At 37.7% G+C, this 19,104-nt stretch overlaps 1 protein-coding gene across 3 annotated transcripts in view; it reads left to right on the top strand.

The window, feature by feature from the left end:
* RTN1 (reticulon 1) overlaps positions 1-19,104 on the top strand; it is a 215,898-nt gene that overhangs the window by 177,796 nt on the left and 18,998 nt on the right. Inside the window, exon 1 of one of the 3 annotated variants that reach the window (XM_077909498.1) lies at positions 13,038-13,211. The exons of the other annotated variants lie outside the window; for them this stretch is intronic. Coding sequence (XP_077765624.1) covers positions 13,151-13,211 — 61 coding nt within the window. The 5' untranslated portion in view covers positions 13,038-13,150. Of the gene's footprint in view, positions 1-13,037; positions 13,212-19,104 lie in introns of those variants that run through there. 3 annotated transcript variants of the gene reach the window in all.

The following is a 19,104-nucleotide window of genomic DNA, read 5'->3' as shown; positions in this document are numbered from 1 at the left end:
GTCTGTTTTTTGGTTTGTCTCTTTTTTCTTTGCTCATTTGTTTTGTTTCTTAAATTCTACATATGTGTGAAATCATACGGTATTTGTCTTTCTCTAACTTATTTCACTTACCATTATACTCTCTAGATCCATCCATGTCATTGCAAATGGCAAGCTTTCATTCTGTTTTGTGGCTGAATAATATGCCTTTGTTTATATACACTACATCTTCTCTATCCATTAATCTATTAGCAGACACTTGAGCTGTTTCCATATCTTGGCTATTATAAATAATGCTGCAATAAACATAGGGTGCATATATCTTTGTGAATTAGTGTTTGCATATTCTTTGGATAAATACCCAGTACTGTAATTACTAGATCATATGATAATTCTATTTTTAATTTTTTGAGGAACCTCAATACTATTTTCCACAGTAGCTGCAACAGTTGGGATTCCCACCAGCACTGCAGGAGGGTTCCTTTTTCTCCACACCCTTGCTAACGCTTGTTTCTGACATGGTTTTGTTTTATTTATTTTTTTATTTTTAAGTCATCTCTACCCTCAGTGTGGGGCTTGAATTCACAGCCCTGAAACCAAGATTCACATGTTCTTCTGATTGAGCCAGCCATGCACCCTGGTTTCTTGTGTTTTTTTTATATTAACCATTCTGACACGTATGAGGTGATGTCCCCATTTTTTCACTTTCTTGATGGTATCCTTTGATGCACAAGAGTGGTTTGGTTTCTTTTGGAGGTAAAAAAAAATGATCAAAATTGAAGTCCAATTTATCTGTTTTCTTTTGTTCCTTGTGCTTTTGATGTCGTATCTAAGAAACCTCTGCCTAATCCAAGGTTATGACAATTTATGCCTGTTTTCTTCTAAGGGATTTCTAGTTTTATCTCTTACACTAAGTCTTTGATCTATTATGAGTTAATTTTTGTATATTGTATAAGGTAGGTGTCCAACTTTGTTCTTTTGTATTGCAAGTTGTCCCAGCACCATTGTTGAAATATTGTTCTTATGCCCCTTGAATGGTCTTGGCACCCTTGTTGATTATCAATTGACTGTATATATAAGGGTTTATTTTGAGAATTTCAATTTTATTCCATTGACCTATATGTCTAGCCTTATGCCAGTAGCACACTGTGTTGACCACATTGTCTAGTGTAGCTTTGTAGTAGGTTTTGAAATCAGGAAGTGTGAGACCTACAACTTTATTCTGTTTCAGGATTGTCTTGTCTGTCATGGGTCCCTGGCATTTCCATACGAATTTTAGGATTACTTTCTTGATTTCTGAAAGAAAAAAAACTTAGCTTGGATTTTGACAGGGATTGTGTTGAATCTGTAGATTAATTTGGGGAATATTGCTTATATCTTAACAATAATAAGCCTTTCGATCTATGAACAAAAATGTCTTTCCATTTAATTAAGTCTTCTTTAATTTCATTCAACAATATTATATAGTTTTCAAAGTATAAGCTTTACATTTTCTGTGTTAAAAGTTACGCCTAAGCATTTTATTCTTTTATATGCTATTGTGAATGTAACTTTTATTAACTTCATTTTTGGGTTGTTCACTGCTAGTGTGTAGAAATACAGTTGGTTTTTGTATAGTGATCTTAAATCCTGCAAACTGCTAAATTTGTTTATTGCCTCTAAATATTTTTTTATTCCTTATAATTTTCTATATACAAGATAATTTTGCCTGAGATAGTGTTACTTCTTCATTTCCAATCTGGATCAGTTTTATTTCGTTTTCTTGTTACATTGCCCTGGCTAGGATCTCTAGTGCAATATCAAAAGAAATTGCCAGAACAAACATCCTTGCCTTGCTCCAGATCTGAAGGGGAAAGCTTTTGATCTTTTGCCACTAAGTTAGCTGTGAGGTTATTTTGAGATTTCTTTTTGTCAGGTTAAGGAAGTTTCCTTCTATTCCTAGTTTTTTGAGCATTTTTTATCATGAAAGGGTGATTGATTTCTCAATTGTCCTTTTCTGCATTAAGATGATTATGTGGGTCTTGTCCTTTATTCTGTTAATACAGTGTATTATATTGGTTGGTGTATTACATTGGCTGTTTTATCACTGGCATAAATCCCACTTAATCATAATGTATCTTTTTTATATATTGATGGATTCAGTTTGCCAGTATTTTGTTGAGAAATTTTGCATCTATATTCATAAAGAATATTGATCTGTAATTCTCTTTTTTTTTATAATGCCATTGTCTGGTTTATATCAGGGTGATAGTGACCTCATTGAGTGTGATGGAAAGTTTTCCTACTTCCTCTTATTTTTGGAAGAGTTGTAAAGGATTGATGTAAGTATTCTTTAAATGTTTGGTAGAATTCATTAGTTAAAACATCTGGACCTGGGCTTTTCTTAGTGGGAAGTTTTAAAATTACTAATTCAACGTCTTTTCATCTCAATCTATTCTTATTTTCTACTTCCTCTTGAGTCAGGTTTGGTAGTTTATGTCTTTCTAAAGACTTGTTCATTTTCATCTAGGTTATCTAATTTGTCTGTAGTTGTTTATTGTATTTCCCTATAATCCTCTTAATTCTGTAAGGTTGGTAGCAATGTCCCCTCTTTCATTGCCAATTTTAGTAATTTGAGTTTTATCTGTTCTTCTCAGTCATTCTAGCTAAACGTTTGTCAACTTTGTTGATCTTTTTAAAGAACCAACTTTTGGTCTCATTGATTTTCAATATTGTTTTTCCTACTTCATTAATTTCCACTGTAATCTCTATCATTTCTTCTGTACGCTTGCTTTGGGTTTAGGTTGTTCTCCTTTTCTAGCTTCCTAAGACAGAAGTTTAAGTTATTGACTTCTTTTTTTTTTTCTATCATAGGCGTTTACAGCCATACATGTCCCTCTAAGTATTATTTTGGCTCTACTCTCTGAATATTTATTTCATTTTCATTCATTTTGAAATATTTCTAAATTTCCCTTGTGATTTCTTCTTTGACCCATTGCTTATTTAGAAGTGTATGGATTAAATTTCACATATTTGTGAATTTGTAAATTTCCTGGTTATCTATTTCTAATTTTATTCCAAGTGGTTGGAGATGATCATGATAAATAACACCAAAAAAGACAATAGAGATGGATCTGGAGGGTATAATGTATGTGAAATAGGTCTGTCAGAGAAAGATACCATGTAATCTTACTCATATGTGGACTATAGAAGACAAAAGAGAAAAAGAGACAAACCTTAAAACTAACTCTTAACTATAGAGAACAAACTGAAAGAGATGAGAGGGGAGGTGGGTAGGGCAATAGAAGACATAGGAAAAGTGGATTAAGAATATACTTAATCGGGATCCCTGGGTGGCGCAGCGGTTTGGCGCCTGCCTTTGGCCCGGGGCACGATCCTGGAGACCCGGGATCGAATCCCACGTCGGGCTCCCAGTGCATGGAGCCTGCTTCTCCCTCTGCCTGTGTCTCTGCCTCTCTCTCTCTCTCTGTGACTATCATAAATAAATAAAAGTTAAAAAAAATTAAAAAAAAAAGAATATACTTAATCATTATGAGCACTAAGTAATATATAGAATTGTTGAATCACTATATTATACACCTGAAACTAATATAACATTGAATGTTAACTACACTGAGATTTAGAAAGACAGATAATAGAAGCTGACCCATAGATAAGCTGGATATTGAAGTTAAAGTATTTTAAATAACTATTATAAATGTGTGAAAGAAAGTGGATAAAAAGATGGAGAATTTCAGCAGAGAAAAGCTATTTATAAAAGTAAAATGAAATGAACATTCTAGAACTGAAAAATAAAATTTCTGAAATTAAAATTTAGCTACATGTAATAGCTCTCTGGACACAGAAGGAGATAAAATTAGTGAATTCAGAGGTAGCTCAATAGGAAATATCCAAAATGGTAAAATAAATAAATAAATAAATAAATAAAGTATGAGAAACTTGTCAGAAGACTGAACCTATGAATAATTGAATTTCTAGGAAAGGAGAGAAATGGGGCAGAAGGAATATTTGAAGAAATATGGATGTGATTTTTTTTCAAAATTGATAAAGGCATCAATCAGTTTTTGATTTGAGAAGATCCATAGACACCAAAGTAAATATAACCTTATTGTAATCAAACTACATAAAACCAAAGCAAAAGATAGAAATCTTTAAAACAGCCATAAAAATAAGAAATATTACTTTCAAAGAAACAAAGGGATTAACTGCTGACTTTTCAACCAAAACTAGGACAATCAGTGGGATAAAATGTTTAAATTGCTGTAAGAAAAAAAATCTGCCAAATTAGAGCTCTTCGTGCAGTGAAACTACCATTCAAAAAATGAAAGGAAAATAAAGGTATTTTAAGACAAAAAAAAAAAAAAAAAGCTGAGAGAGTTGGTTGCCAAGACCAGAATTGAAAGAAATAGTAAAAAAAATTCTTTGGGTTGAAAGAAAATGATCCCAGATGGAAATATGGTAGGGCGAAATGAAGAACATTGGAAAAAGCATATATGTGAAAAAATGTAAAATACTATCAACTTTTTTTTTTAATTTTTTATTTATTTATGATAGTCACAGAGAGAGAAAGAGAGGCAGAGACACAGGCAGAGGGAGAAGCAGGCTCCATGCACCGGGAGCCCGACGTGGGATTCGATCCCGGGTCTCCAGGATCGCGCCCTGGGCCAAAGGCAGGCGCCAAACCGCTGCGCCACCCAGGGATCCCTACTATCAACTTTTTAAAAACAAAATTATTATGTTGTTTGGTGTTTATAACAATTCTAGTTTAAAAGTGGCAGGCAGTAAATGGAGTTCACAATTGTAAGATTCTTTAATTGCATAGGAAATTATAAAAGTACTATATAAGATAGACTCCGGGAAGTTAAGGATGAATGTTATCATTGTAAGCTAATCACCAAAGTATTTAAAAAGGTGCAACCAGGGATGCCTGCGTGGCTCAGTGGTTGAGCGTTCTGCCTTCAGCTCAGGATGAGATCCCGGAGTTCTGGGTTCAAGTCCTGCATCAAGCTCCTGCATGGAGCCTGCTTTTCCTCCCTCTGCGTGTGTCTCTGCCCCCTCTCTGTGTCTCTCATGAATAAATAAATAAAATCTTTTAAAAAATAAAAATAAAAAGTGCAACTAAAAATTATTGTGGGAAATAAATGGATTAACAAAAATCATGCTTGCTTATTTTTAAAGAAAGGCAGAATAAAGGGGCAAAGAAGAAATGTGGTGAATAAGAAATAAATAGCAGGATGAGGACATAAATCCAGACATATCAATGATTATATTAAATGTAAATTGACTTGACACTCACCTTAAAGAAAACAAAGATTACTAGCCTGAATTAAAAACAAGACCCAAGAATATACTGTTTTTAAGAACATAAAAAGATACAGATAGTTTGAAAGTAAAGGATGGAAAAAGACTTACCATGTGAACACCAACCAAAAGAAAGCTGTTGTGTATATATCCATATCAGCCAAACTAAATTTTAAGTCAAGAGTGATACTAGAGATAAGGAGGATTATTTCATAATGATAAAAGGGTTAACTCAACAGTAAGACATGATAATTCTAAATTGATAAGACCCCGATATATATTAAGTTATATAAATTGACAGAATTGAAAGGAAAATAGAGCAATCAACATGAAAGTAAGATGTTGGATATACTTATTTCAATATCTGGCAGACATACAGCCAAAAAATTAGTAGGGAGGTAGATTATTTGAATAATACTGTTAATCAATGTGACCATATGGACATTTATAGAACACCCTTAAAACTTTAGAATATATATTCATCTCCAATTCACACATATATCAAAATAAATCATATTCAGGACGCCTGGGTGGCTCAGGTCATGAATTTGGGGTCGGGAGATGGAGCCCTGAGTCGGGCTCCAAGTTCAGTGCTTTTCTCCCTCTCCCGTTGCCCCTCCCCCTGCTCTCTATCTCTCCCAGATAAATAAATAAATCTTTTAAAACAAATAGGTCATACTCCAGACTCCAAAACAAGTCTTGACAGGTTTCAGTGGATTAAAATTGTACAGTTTGTTGTCTGACTACGGGTGAATTAAACTGAAAATAAACAATAGGATAGTTAGAAAAAATCCTCAGGAGTTTATGATTCTATATAATCAATGGACCAGAGAAAAAAAATAACAGTGACTGTTAGAAAATATTTCGAACTGGACAATAATATGAACATAATGTATCAAAACTTGTAAGTTGCCACTAAAACAGTGCTTAGAGGGAATTTTATACTTTTAAATGAATATGAATATATTAGAAAAGAAGAAAGGCTGAAAATAATCTAAGCTTCTATTTTGTGGAGCTAATGAAAGAAAAACAAAAAGTAAAAGAAGGAAATAACAATAATAGTAATAGAATGAAATAGTATATACAAAGATATACAAAAGAGAAAAAACAAAAGAAAAATTTTATTCTTTAAAATTCATTCATAATAGTGATCAACCTCCAATAAGATGATCAAGAAATCAAGAGAAAAATTAAAACATAAAAGTTACCAATATGACAAATGAAAAAGCAGACATGGCTACAGTTCCTTCAGATTATAAAAACAGGAATGCCTGGGTGGCTCAGCAGTTGAGCATCTGCCTTCAGCTCAGGGCATGATCCTGGGGTTCTGAGATCAAGTCCCGCTCCAGGCGAGGAGCCTGCTGCTCCCTCTGCCTATGTCTCTGCATCTCTCTCTGTGTCTCTCATAAATAAATAAATAAAATCTTTTTAAAAAATTATAAAAACATAAAATTATGATGTAAATAATTTATACCAATAAATTTGACAACATATTTAAAATAGATGAATCGATTTGAGGAAAATAAAACTTAAATAAAATTGACATAAGCAGAAGTTAAAAATCAGAATAATCCCATATATATTAAGGAAATCTATAATTTAAAGACATCTCACAAAGAAAACTAGGTCTAGAAGGGTTCACTGGTGAATTCTTCCAAACATTGCAAAAAGAAATAATACCACCTTACATAACGTCTTTCAGAAAATACAGGGGGAAGTAATACTCTTCAGCCTGTTTTGCGAGGCCAGCATAACCCTAATACAAAAATTTAAGCATATTACAAGAAAAGAAAGGAAGAGGACAGATCTCATGAATATAGATAGATAGATAGAAGTCTACACAAATCATTAGGTAAATTGACTCGAAATTGAGTAGCAATATATAAAAAGAATGTCACATCAGAGCCATATGGGATATATTGGAGGAATACAAGGCTGGTTTAACATTCAAAATTCAATCCATGTTATTTATGTATTAACTGAATTAAGGATAAAATCCCTGTGATCATTTCAATAGCTTCAGTAGAAGCATCTGATAGAATTCAATAACTGTTCATGGCAAAAACTCTCAAAAAACTAGGGATAGAAAGCATTTGCCTTAATCTGATAAAAGACAGCTAAAATATTCACAAGCAACATCATATTTAATGGGTCAAATTTTGAGTATACTTTTCCCCTAAATCCAAGAATAAGACAAAAGAATATATACCCTTTACCACTTCTACTCAACATTGTATGTGGAATTCAGTGCAGTTAAGTTAAAGAAATAAAAGTATAAAGATTGGAAGGAAGAAATAACACTATATCTATTCAGAGAAGATATGATTAGATACATAGAAAATTCAAAAGAATCCCCAATTAAAATTAATAAGTGAGTTTATTAGCAAGATCATTATCCAAAAATCTATTACCTTGGTATAGTCTTTTACATCTCTACTTTTAACTTCACTGTGTCAGTATGTTTAAGAACTTTCTTTTATTAATAGCCTTTAGCTAGATTTTTTTCATCCAATCTAAGTGTTTCCATCTTTTTGGTTGACAGTATTTGAATATATTTAGATGTTTTCTAATACTTTATTTTATGCTTTCTATTTACTAGTTCTTTATTTTGCTTCTCATTTTTTCCTTTCCTGACTTCAATTTAATTTATTAATTACCTTGTTTATACATTTTATTCATGTAGAAGTGATATGTTCTAGTTATTTCTAGCAGTGACCCTTAAAGGTTTAACCCACAAATTTGACTTTTCATAGTCTAAAATTAAGTTCTCAAAAAAAGTAATATCTCTAATATTCTGAATAGTACTAGGACATTAGGATGCTCTTACTTTTATCACTCCTTCCTACCTTATGTTCTATTTTTGTCTACTACTTTAATTTCTCCTTTCTTTTATAACCCCTCAAATTAGCCATTACAAATTTTTACACTTAGCATTCTTTCATGCATTTCCCTTCTTTCTTCTGAGTTCAGTTTTCTTCTGCCAAAAGTGCCAACCTTGGTTGCTTTTTCTGCAGGGTTTGTGGTTAGGAAATTCTCTCGTTCCTTACATTTGAATATACCTAGATTAGTCTCGCTGGGTACAGAATTCTAGATGCCAGCTATTTTCCCTCACTACTTTGAGGACATTATTCCATTGTCTTCTGGCTTCAGTTAATGAAAAGACTGCAGCTGGTCCAAGTTGTCTTTTACTTATGCCTACTTTTGAGATTTCCTCTTGTCTTTGATGCCCTGCTTAGTTTCACTATGATGTAGGTCAGGGTATTGATTTCCTCCTGTCTTGCTCACGGCTAAAATGTATGTCTTTTAACGATTCTGGAAAATCCTAAGCCAAATTTGGATAAATTACTCAACTTCTCAAGATGTTATTCCTCTCCTTGAAACTCTGCAGTGTTTTCTTCATTAACTGACGGTATTATTACTTGGATCTGTCTCACTGTCCCCTGCATCTGTCTGTGATTAAGTTTCCATATCTTAAGCCAGGAAAGCCCTGTCATGCAAACTGGTGATCCTCTCTCTTTTTTTGTTCATAATGCAGCTTTATGACCATCTATTCTCTGAAGTCTTTCCTGAAGCCTCTTCTTCCCCCCAATCATTGTGTATCCACTCTTTCCTGCTCATACACCTGTCAGTTGATTGCATTTATCTATTTATGTGTAAATCCCCACTCCCCCACCCTACTAAACTCAAGTTTCTAGTGGGCAATTCCTTTTGTATTTATAGAATCAGGCACTTAGTTTGGGCTTCATAAATGTTTGCACATTGAATGGATGAATGAATCAAGAAAAAGAAGGTAAACACCATCTAACTCATAGGGATCTTGTAACAACTAAATATATACCATATGAGAAAGCACCTGGTAAATAAAAAGTGATAATCTGTTGTTTAAATTGAAGGCAATTTATGCATTATTTTGGTGCAGTGGATTATGTACCAAATTGGTTGTTACTTTACTTTTCTTTATTCCATATGGCATAAAGCAGAGTTCTGGGTGTTCTTTGATCATAATGAAGTACTTTTTTGGTTTTGTGCCTTTTCTTCCAATTGCTATACTTCCCAGAGCATTAAAAACACACACAAAAAACAAGGAGTTCTATGAGCTTAATATAATTTACAGCTATTACATTCTGTCCTGAAACTCAGTGCATTTGTAAATGCTCTTCTCCCATTTAGCCTAATGGCTTTCTCCTTTTTTTTTTTTTTTTTTTTTTGTTTGGCGTCTGCTCTAATTTTACCTTATGAGATAGACCTTTGCTGACCCTCCTCATAAAATAGTAAGCTTTCACCCCACCCCATTCTCTATCCCCTTTACCTGCTTTATTTCCCTCTGTACACCTGTCCACAAGTGAAATATACATTTGCCTCTTTTATTATTATCTGCCCATCCTACTAGCATATAAGCTTCTTAAAAATAGCAATTTTGCTTTTTGCCTAGAATGGTATCTAGAATACAGTAGGTGCTCTGTAAATGTTTATCGAATACATGTATCAATATAGGTGTCACTGATTCTCATCAGTAAAATCCCGGGGCTACAAAAAAACAGACGCCATACAGCCACTCTGGGCATGGTAGTCTTTAACATTTCTCTGAGATGAGATTTCAAAACTTGACTATTTTGTTTTTCCTTAGAATGGAATGCCTACAGCATGATTTCATCCTGAAAACTAAAGACATCACTTCCTCTCCTGGCAGGCACCTAAACCAAGTTCTGAGCTGGCTGTGTACAAAGCCCGTCTGTTCTCTCCTGGTTTAAAGACAGTGGCAGTTCCTGCCCGCTTTTAGCAAGCTTTATTTTGCTTTCTGTTTTCTTTCACCACTCAAGGACAATTTACATATCTTTTCTACCCATTTTATCATTTTGATCTTGGCAAGAGCTTTCAATTAATACTGTGTGGCGACTTGTGCAAAGAAAGTGCCCACTTTAGCATGTCTTCAAGAAATAAATCATTTCATAGAAACAGAAATCTAAAGCTATACTTCATTTGTGTAATTCATTTCTCATTATGAGAGAAAGGTGATAAATACTTCCTGAAGGCCACATAACTAACTTTTGTAAGTAGGTCTAATGCCCAGAACCCCCTCCTCCAATTCTCAGTCAAGTTCTTCACACTTTTCTGCCCGATTTTTCTTTAATAAATTCATTTATGTTTCTTCTACCACCTATGCCTTAACTGAAAGCCCCCCAGTTCTTATTTCATGGGTGTGGGATCTCTGTGGCATCAGACCCCTTACCACAACCTTCAACTATCAAACTGCTGTCTTGACTATCGGGGCATCATCAAGCTTTTTTGTCTTCAGATTCAGCATGGCTAAAAGGAATGTGGTCTTTCAGTGAAGCTGACATTCCAAGGTCAGCTCTGTGGCCAATGTACATGTGTGGCCCGAGACATCTGACGTAGCTCCCCACCACCTGAGGGAGAGCCGGCCTCCGCCTGTTCTCCCTTGCCAGGGATGTCCTGCCCTAGCCTGCTGCCCAGTACTGACTGTCAGGTTAGCAATGAACAGTGGCTCTGGTAAAGTGGTAGACACTTAATACTCACCACTAAGGCTAACTGGAGGGCACCTTCTGGACTCAGGGCTGATGACCGCGGCTATCATTGGACTGGCAGTGCCTCCTAGTGGCCGAGGTGCCAAAGGTCTTCAGCTCAAAAGTAGCCAGCATAGGCAGCCCACATGGCAAACCCTTCCTTCTGAATTTCGTCCCCACCTGTTTTTAGTTTGTCCTGCCCTACTTCACAGTGAGGATTCAGTGCTGGTAGGATCATCAGATCTTTTTAAGTATTTTTTTACTGAATTCCCAAACATGACCATGTTGATGAAAAAAAAATTCGGAGTGGGGCTGGAAATATACATATACAAATAAAAATACATGTATGTATGTACATATATATACATATACACACACACAATCAACTAGAGCACATCAGTTTGAAAAGTACTTTGTAATAACTCTATTCCTTCCTGTCAGCCCCCTGGTAGCTCTGATACCCCTTCCTCTTGGAGACTTCAGCTCAGAAGTGCCAAATCATCCTCCTGATCTTTCTTATTAAACTTCCTTAGTAATTTCAGTTACGTTACAGAGCTATGGAGAGAGGCTCGGTTTCTCTAGAAGCTTGCATCCTAAAAAGAATATGCATGATCCCAAAGATCACATTTTAAAGTGTATGCTGCTCATAAAATGAAAGATAAATCATAGCTAGAAGCATAACCTTGAGACTACGGTCTTTAAGTCCTTCCTGCTGCAGGATGTGCAAATGTAGATTTGGGTCTGGCAAGGAACCTCTCTGGGAACTGTGGAAGAATCGTGAAGGCTCCATTTCTCCTTGAGGGAGAGACAGAAATGCTGTGTAACCGCTAATGTCATGCCACAGCAAATAAAATGGGAACTCCTCCTTCTGTATGCCCCTGTGGTTCCAAAGGTGTCCTCTGGCCCCATGTTAGATTTTGTCTTCCTGAAGGTACCTTCACCAGGACTGTCTTTCCCAGACAATACCCAAACTCCTGTCCTTTCTGTGTGCTATCTCTACGTTTTCCTCATCAAAATGCACCTATCCCCTGTCCATTCATTCTCTCAAGGCCTTGATGTATAATCTGATAAAGAATTTCATGGCCAAATTTAAATAGGTCACCACCCACTGTTCTTCTCCTCCCATTGACATCTGCATTGTAACGGGGGACTTGAATCTCTTGACTCATGGGGTTTGGAAACTAACTTTGTATCTCCCAAATGATACACACAGCCCACCTCCATCTGCCCCCAACAGTCGATCCCAAAGATGATGCTATTGAGGCAAAATACCCTTTGCTTCCCCGAGTTCTGTTTGGATGTCCCCACAACTGACCTCTCGCAGTGTCAGTGCAGTGACCAAGAACTATCTGTGCAGGAGTCCCAGGGCTTTGAACCTGAGCCTACAGCCACCTCATTCTGATAGATACTTATTCATTCAAACCACAAAGTGAGCTGGAGAAGACAGGCCGCAGGAGAAACACACAAGACCTACTGAGCAGCAACAGGATGTCTTTCCAGTGATTGTGGCTTGCCAACAAAGGTTTTGGATAGCCTAGAACATTCCAGAAAGAGGGAGAGATCTGGCAATTGCCTGGAAGATGCCAGGCAATTAAAATAAATAGGGTCTGGGGGCATCTGGATGGCTCAGTGGTTGAGCACTGGCCTTTGGCTCAGGGCCTGATCCTGGAGTCCCGGGATCGAGCCCCCAGCGGGCTCCCCAGAGGGAGCCTGCTTCTCCCTCTGCCTGTGTCTCTCATGAATAGATAAATATTTTTTTTTATTTAATGTTTCCAAATAAGTCGGGGCCAGAATGTAAAGAAATGGGGAAGAGAGAGGTGAGTGAGCAATGGGGACAATTAGAGGGGGGCATTCTGCTGGAAGTCTGCCATATGTAGTGCCATCACCTGCGTCTCTTACCCTACAGGTTTCTCGGGTGTCTAAGAAATTTCTAGAATACGCTCCCTGTGTCAAGAACTCGCAGGAACAGCCCAAGCGCCGCACCCTGACCCTCTCCCTTGGCCCTTCTCGCACACCTCGCGCGTCGCCTGTGCCGCCCAGGGCAGCCCCTCCCGCCCCCCGCCCCCCGCCCCCAGGCCGGCCGGCGGGCCCAGCGGGCGCTCGGGCGTCGAGCGGCGGCCGCAGCCCCGTGCGCACGGGCAGCCCCGGGGCCGCGCCGCGCTGATTCGCTGCCGCGGAGACTGCGGCGCTCGCGACGCGCCCGCCCCTCGCCGCGCGCCGGCTGGTGCAGCCTGTCAGTCTGCAGCCGCGCGGCCACCGCGAGCCCTGCCGCTGCAGCCGGGGCGCCGACCTGAGCGCCCGCTCCGCGCCCCGAGGACAGCGCCGGCCACCCCGACGCCCGCACCATGCAGGCCACGGCCGATTCCACCAAGATGGACTGTGTGTGGAGCAACTGGAAAAGTCAGGGTATTCTCTTTATTTCGGTAGTGCATGCCTGCGGTGCACGGGAAGCCCGGGACCCGGACTCGCCATTGTGCAGCATTTCACCTGTGGGACCTCTGCATGCTTCATACCCGAGAGATTTTTGTTGCGGGGCGCGGGGGGAGAAGGGGGGCAGAGTAAACTTGTCATGTCAAAAATCAAAATGGATGGTGTTTGGATTCTTTTCCTTTTTCCTTTCCTTTTTTTTTTTTTTTTTTAACCCCCCACCCCCAACCCCTTTGTTTTCTTGTTGTAATGCTAGAAATTTAAATAACGCATCAGTTGCCTCCTCCCGGAGCTCTTTTGGGATCCGTTGATCATTCAGTACCTGTTTAATCTCTTCTCATCCCCGGAGTTAAAAATGCTTTCTTATTGTTCCATGCATCCCAGTGCGTTTGATTTCTGCGGAAAGGTTGGAATCTCCTGGTAGAGCCATTAAGTGAGAGGGCTCTAGTGCATCCTTTTAAGAGGACACACCCATTTCAGGGTTGTTATTTGTGGTCACACAAAGGAGCCTGGAAATGCAGACTAGCTCTCGAGAAATCCTGAAAAATATGATGGCGTAGCCACCTATCAGGATGGTTCACTTTGAGATATTTCAGGGGTTTTGTCTGTCGTGGGGGTAACCCGTAACTCCTATTTATTAATAGTGGGTATCCGTGGAGCAAATGGAGGAGGCATAAAAAGCGGTGCGGAGTGCCCCCCGGTATAACAGATTTATTTTGAAACAGTCCGTATTAGCACTGGGTGTGGCCACCCTCCAGCCTCGCTTGGATTGCTTTTCAGCCATTTTTATTCAGCCTCACACTTCACACATCCATCTCTCCTTTGTTACATTAAGATTCTCTCTTTCACCTTGCTCGGCTTGAGATTATGAGGAGAAAGGGAGAATTTGGAAGAATGCAAAGGTGTGTGGTAAACTCGGGTGTTTGTAAGATGAAATGTCTTTCAATATTTAACAAATAAGGTTCTGAAGAAGGTGCATTTGACTGAACCTGAAGGGTCCCCGCATCCCCCAGGGGACCAAAAATAGTCTGGAGCAGAAGCGGAGTTTTTTTTTTCAGCCTGGCATCTTCCCCTTGTCATTTTATGTCACAAAGAGTAGACTGGCTTTTCATCTCTAGGGACCACATAGGATTTTTCTTCAGTAAATGTTTTAAGCTAAGGCAGAAGTAAACATGAACCTCAGAATTAAGAACACATTTGCTCTGTCTCTTATTCGTGGGTTTGGGTGGCGGTGACAGAAAATAGAACAGTTGAGTTGAAATTATGTGGGTCTTCTGGAGATACAACTGTGAAAAGTAAATAAATGAGCCTAATAAATGTAAAAGCAAGGAAATAAGAAATGTATGGCAGTTTAAGGGCATAATTGTAGAGAATGATGACACAACATGAAATCGCATGTTTTATCCAGAAGGCAGTTGTGAAAATGCTTGGTGACGTTTCGTTCTTATGTGTTAGACTCATCAGTTTATTTGATATACACACTTCACAAACAACTATGGCTTGATATACAGCAAGTTTAGTTGAACGCAAAGACATTTAAAAAAAGTTGGTTTTTAGACTGTGATTCTGGGTTTCTTCTATTCTTACCAAAAGTAGATGCCAAAACATGGCAGATTTTCTGTTTTATTTGCATAAGACACTATTTCATTTCAATCCCATGTGTTTTGCCTCAGTTGATTTTCTCACTGCAGGGGTTAAAAAGATGCATGGCTGTTTATAACCAGACAATAACACAAATGTCATCATTTGTCTATTGAAGACAATCATTTTCATTTTCAGTCTCCAGCTACTTGTGAAGATTAATGCAAGATCGTTGAAGGTCTTTTACACTCCATGACCTTTGGTCGTCTTCAGTACCACTGATTTCCTTTTGTCAGATAGAACAAAGCCATTATCTTGAAAATTGACTAATAACTGGGTGGGTGGGTTTATAGGCATGAAAGAGAAATAGTAAGAAGTAAATTATTCCTTTCTCTTTCCACTAAGGGAACTTTTCATTTAAACAAAATCTATAATAAGATTTTTGTTTGGCATTTTCAATGTATCTTCTTTACTTTGGTTCCCTCATTATCATAAACAGCTGTTCTTAACACTAGCTACACATTAGTATCACCTGGGGAGCTTTTAAAAACACAAAGGATGCCTGGGCCCCACCCCTAGAGGTTCTGATTCAATTGGGTCAGGTATCAGTATTTTTTTAAAAAGATCCTCAAGTGAGTTTAACACAGAATCAGGGTTGAAGCCACTGGTGTGTAATGATTCTTAATGAGACCAGTCTGTAGCCCAGCAGAGCAGGGTCCGGTGGACAAATGTTGAAGTGGGTGTGATCTAGGCAGCTTTGAATGCGGTGGCACGAGGCAGTGTATCATTCTTGAGAATGTCCTCCAGAAGGATTACAGGTGAAAGTTTTGCCTGGGGAAGCAAGGGGAATAAAGAAAGTGAGATTCAGGTTTTCTCCATATTATTAAACATCCCATGGAGAGACTGCAGCCCATTGACTATTTCATGAAGACTCTACCGGAAGTAATACAATTGTCATAAGAACTATAGCACACATGCAAAAGGAACCTTATATTTACTTTATTAATATATAAGATTTCAGCTAGAGATAGGAGCATTTGAAGAGAGACTAAAGTCCGCATTATACCAGTACAAAGAGTCTGTAATACATTATAGAACATTAACACACTAACGCATGCATTACAAAGATTCTACTTCCAGTTGAAAAAAAATGATACCAATATTGGTTAATAAACCAAAGCCCACCCAACTCAGTGAAAAAGCAGAATAAAACAGTAACCTGATAAAACACCTATATAGCTAGTAATGTTACAGATCACAATAATACTAATATTTTGGGAGCACTTTTGCTGAATGTTTTACTTGCATCATTGCATATAATCCTCACAAATCCTGTGATGTGTAAATTTTATTATCTCATTTTGTAAGTGATAAGCTGAGGCCTCCACCAAGACACATGGCTAGTAATGCCAGGAGAGGCTAGATTCAAGCCTAGGCTGTCGGACCACAGAACCCCTCTCTTCTCACTGCTTTACCATCTGCCACAATGGTAGATCATAACTTTCTCGGTCATTTTTCTAAGAATATGAATTATGTAGGTAATGGTGATTGTATTGGCTTAATAACCCCTCACATTTATGTAGTTTTTATTTTGCCAAATGTCTTCTCACGGAGCTTTTCAATTTACTCTTAGACATCATGAGGCTTAAAGAGGTTAAGTGATTTATCCAAGGTTTTTGATAAGTGGTGAACTGATTAGTGAAAAGGTGCCTGCTTCAAATCCAGAACTCTTCCCACAACAGCACTACACATCTTTTACTCATGCTGAGTTATAGAGTGAACTTCCATTGACCTCTGCCGAGACATTTTTAACATAGTTTCTTCCTTTACATGTAGCAAAATTTGTGAGTGAGTTAGTGATCTTGATCAACCTATGCCATTGTTGTCATCCTCACCATCATCATCAATTCATCATCCCAAATTCTCCGCAAATATTGGCTATGTCACAGTAGCTATCCTAAACTCTTGCTACATGTGTATTTAAGCTTTCATGAGATGATTATCTTACTCCAATTTAAAGAGGGGGAAACTGAAGGTTTTTGAGGCAGAGGGGGCCAGGAATTTGCCTAGGACTTAACTGGGTCCCAAACATAAGGCAAAGTCTATGCTTTTAATGACTTTATCATACTGCCTAAATCCAAATAGTATGGTAGCCAGGGAACAAAGCTTGAGCAAAAGCATTCATTCATACCATTCTATTTGAGCGCCAAAGATAGATACCACTGTACTTGACAAATTTACCTGACAGGATGCTTGGTAGACTAGGTTGATGCTTATCACGTATTTGGGGCCACTGGTCCACTCCCACTTAACTGTGTTGCAGCATTCTGTAGTTACAGCTTTCCCAGTGTGGAAAATATCAATGAAGGGTGAAACCGTTTCCGGAGAATATAACTTAAAAGTATTTCTGGTGTTTTACAAAATAGAATATTTTACACCAGTGCTCTGTGGAACAACTGTTTATGGTGGTCCATTCTGAAAAGTGCTAGTTGTAAAACAGCCAACATCCTAGAATACACAGGAAAAAAATGTCTGTTTCAGTGGCAGAAATGGAAAGAAATGCTAGTATTACGAAGTTGGCATTTGGTAAAGATAATACTTATATAAAGGCAGGCCAGTACAACCTTTTATCACACACCTTTTATTTAGATTCAATCTCATTAAAATACTGTACAAATATAACATAAGTACTACACTTGCAAACTCCCTCTCTGGAGATTCTAATGAGATCCAGTGGGGAAACTGGCTTAGCTGAGGATCTGGGTTTTTTGTTTTTGTTTTTTGTTTTTGTTTTTTTAGAGAAAATGAGAGAGTGCTTGAGCATGAGTAGGGAGGAGATGTGTGGGGGGCAATGGGGAGTGGCAGAGGGAGAATCGTAAGCAGATACCATACTGAGCATGGAGCCCCAGTATGGGGCTCTATATTAGGACCCTGAGATCATGACCTGAGCCGAAATCAAGAATCAGGCACTTAACAACTGAGCCACCCAGGTGCTCCTGGGACTTTTTTTTTTTTTTTTTTAATGAAAGACAACTCTCATTATACAGATAATATACCAAATACAAGTAGTTATGACTCCATTGTAAAAAGAAACTCTACTTTTTCACAATGCATGATTATTTTCAAGAGAATCTTTGTAAGGGAACATTCCAAAGTTTAGGGAGACAATAATGGCTTTATTCTTTTTCTAAAAGATACATACACATTATGTAAATTTCCATTTGTTCAGAGAGGTTCAAATGAAAGCCACAAATCGCCCAAAGTCCTACCACCTAGAGTTAATCAGCATTAATATTTGCTGAATATTGTCCATTATCTCCATGCCATGTAATGTGAAGCTAGAGGACTCAGTTGGCAACAAAAACAGCTTTTATAAAACAAGATTGTATATGTCTCAAAAAGTATTTGAAGTAATTTAATGGAAGAAACTGACATGAAACTGAAATTGCTGAACTTCAGACACGTTTCTTTACTGTATGAGCTATTCCTTCCTAAAATTAAGAAAAAGTCTATGATAAACATCAATAGATCAGGATAATTTTTTTACTTTCATGCTTTGGTTTTAGACTATACAAATGGACTCTCTGCAGGGTCTAACTTTTTTTTCTTAAAGATCCATCATGGGTGAGAAAGGTTGACAAAAATGATAATCTAAATCCACATCTTCAAATCTATGATTTTTCTTAGATTTCCATGAATTTTTATTTCATTTAAAAACCCAATAATATTCCTGGGGGATCCCTGGGTGGCTCAGCGGTTTGGCGCCTGCCTTTGGCCCAGGGCGCGATCCTGGAGTCCTGGGATCGAGTCCGTGTCTGGCTCCCGGCATGGAGCCTGCTTCTCCCTCCTCCTGTGTCTCTGCCCCCCCCCCCCTCTCTCTTTCATGGATAAAAATAAATAAATAAATATCTTTTTAAAAAAACAATAATATTCCTGATACTATATGATTAAATCATTAGGATTATGATAGATCCCTATTGCATCCTAATGAAAAGGCCCTTCCTTCTTATTTTGAAAAGGTTTCTCTCTTTCCCTTTTTCTACCTCTCCCTCTCTCCTTTGCTTTCTCTCCCTTTCCCTGACTCCTTCTCTCCCATTTCCTCTTTATATTTGAAATTATATTTCTTATTCAATTCTCTTTCATCTCTAGGCTAGTTAATATATTTGGGAACAGAATCTGTGAAGTAATTGATGTATTTTAAATTACCTTATAGTAGAATTAAATGTTAAAATTCACTGAATCCAGCAAACAAAAGCTAATGTAGGTGGATAACTTCCAGAATATCACCTCT

This window comes from Canis aureus, chromosome 9 (genome assembly GCF_053574225.1).
Source record: "Canis aureus isolate CA01 chromosome 9, VMU_Caureus_v.1.0, whole genome shotgun sequence".
NCBI lineage: Eukaryota > Metazoa > Chordata > Mammalia > Carnivora > Canidae > Canis > Canis aureus.
This window is presented reverse-complemented; position numbering and strand designations above follow the sequence as displayed.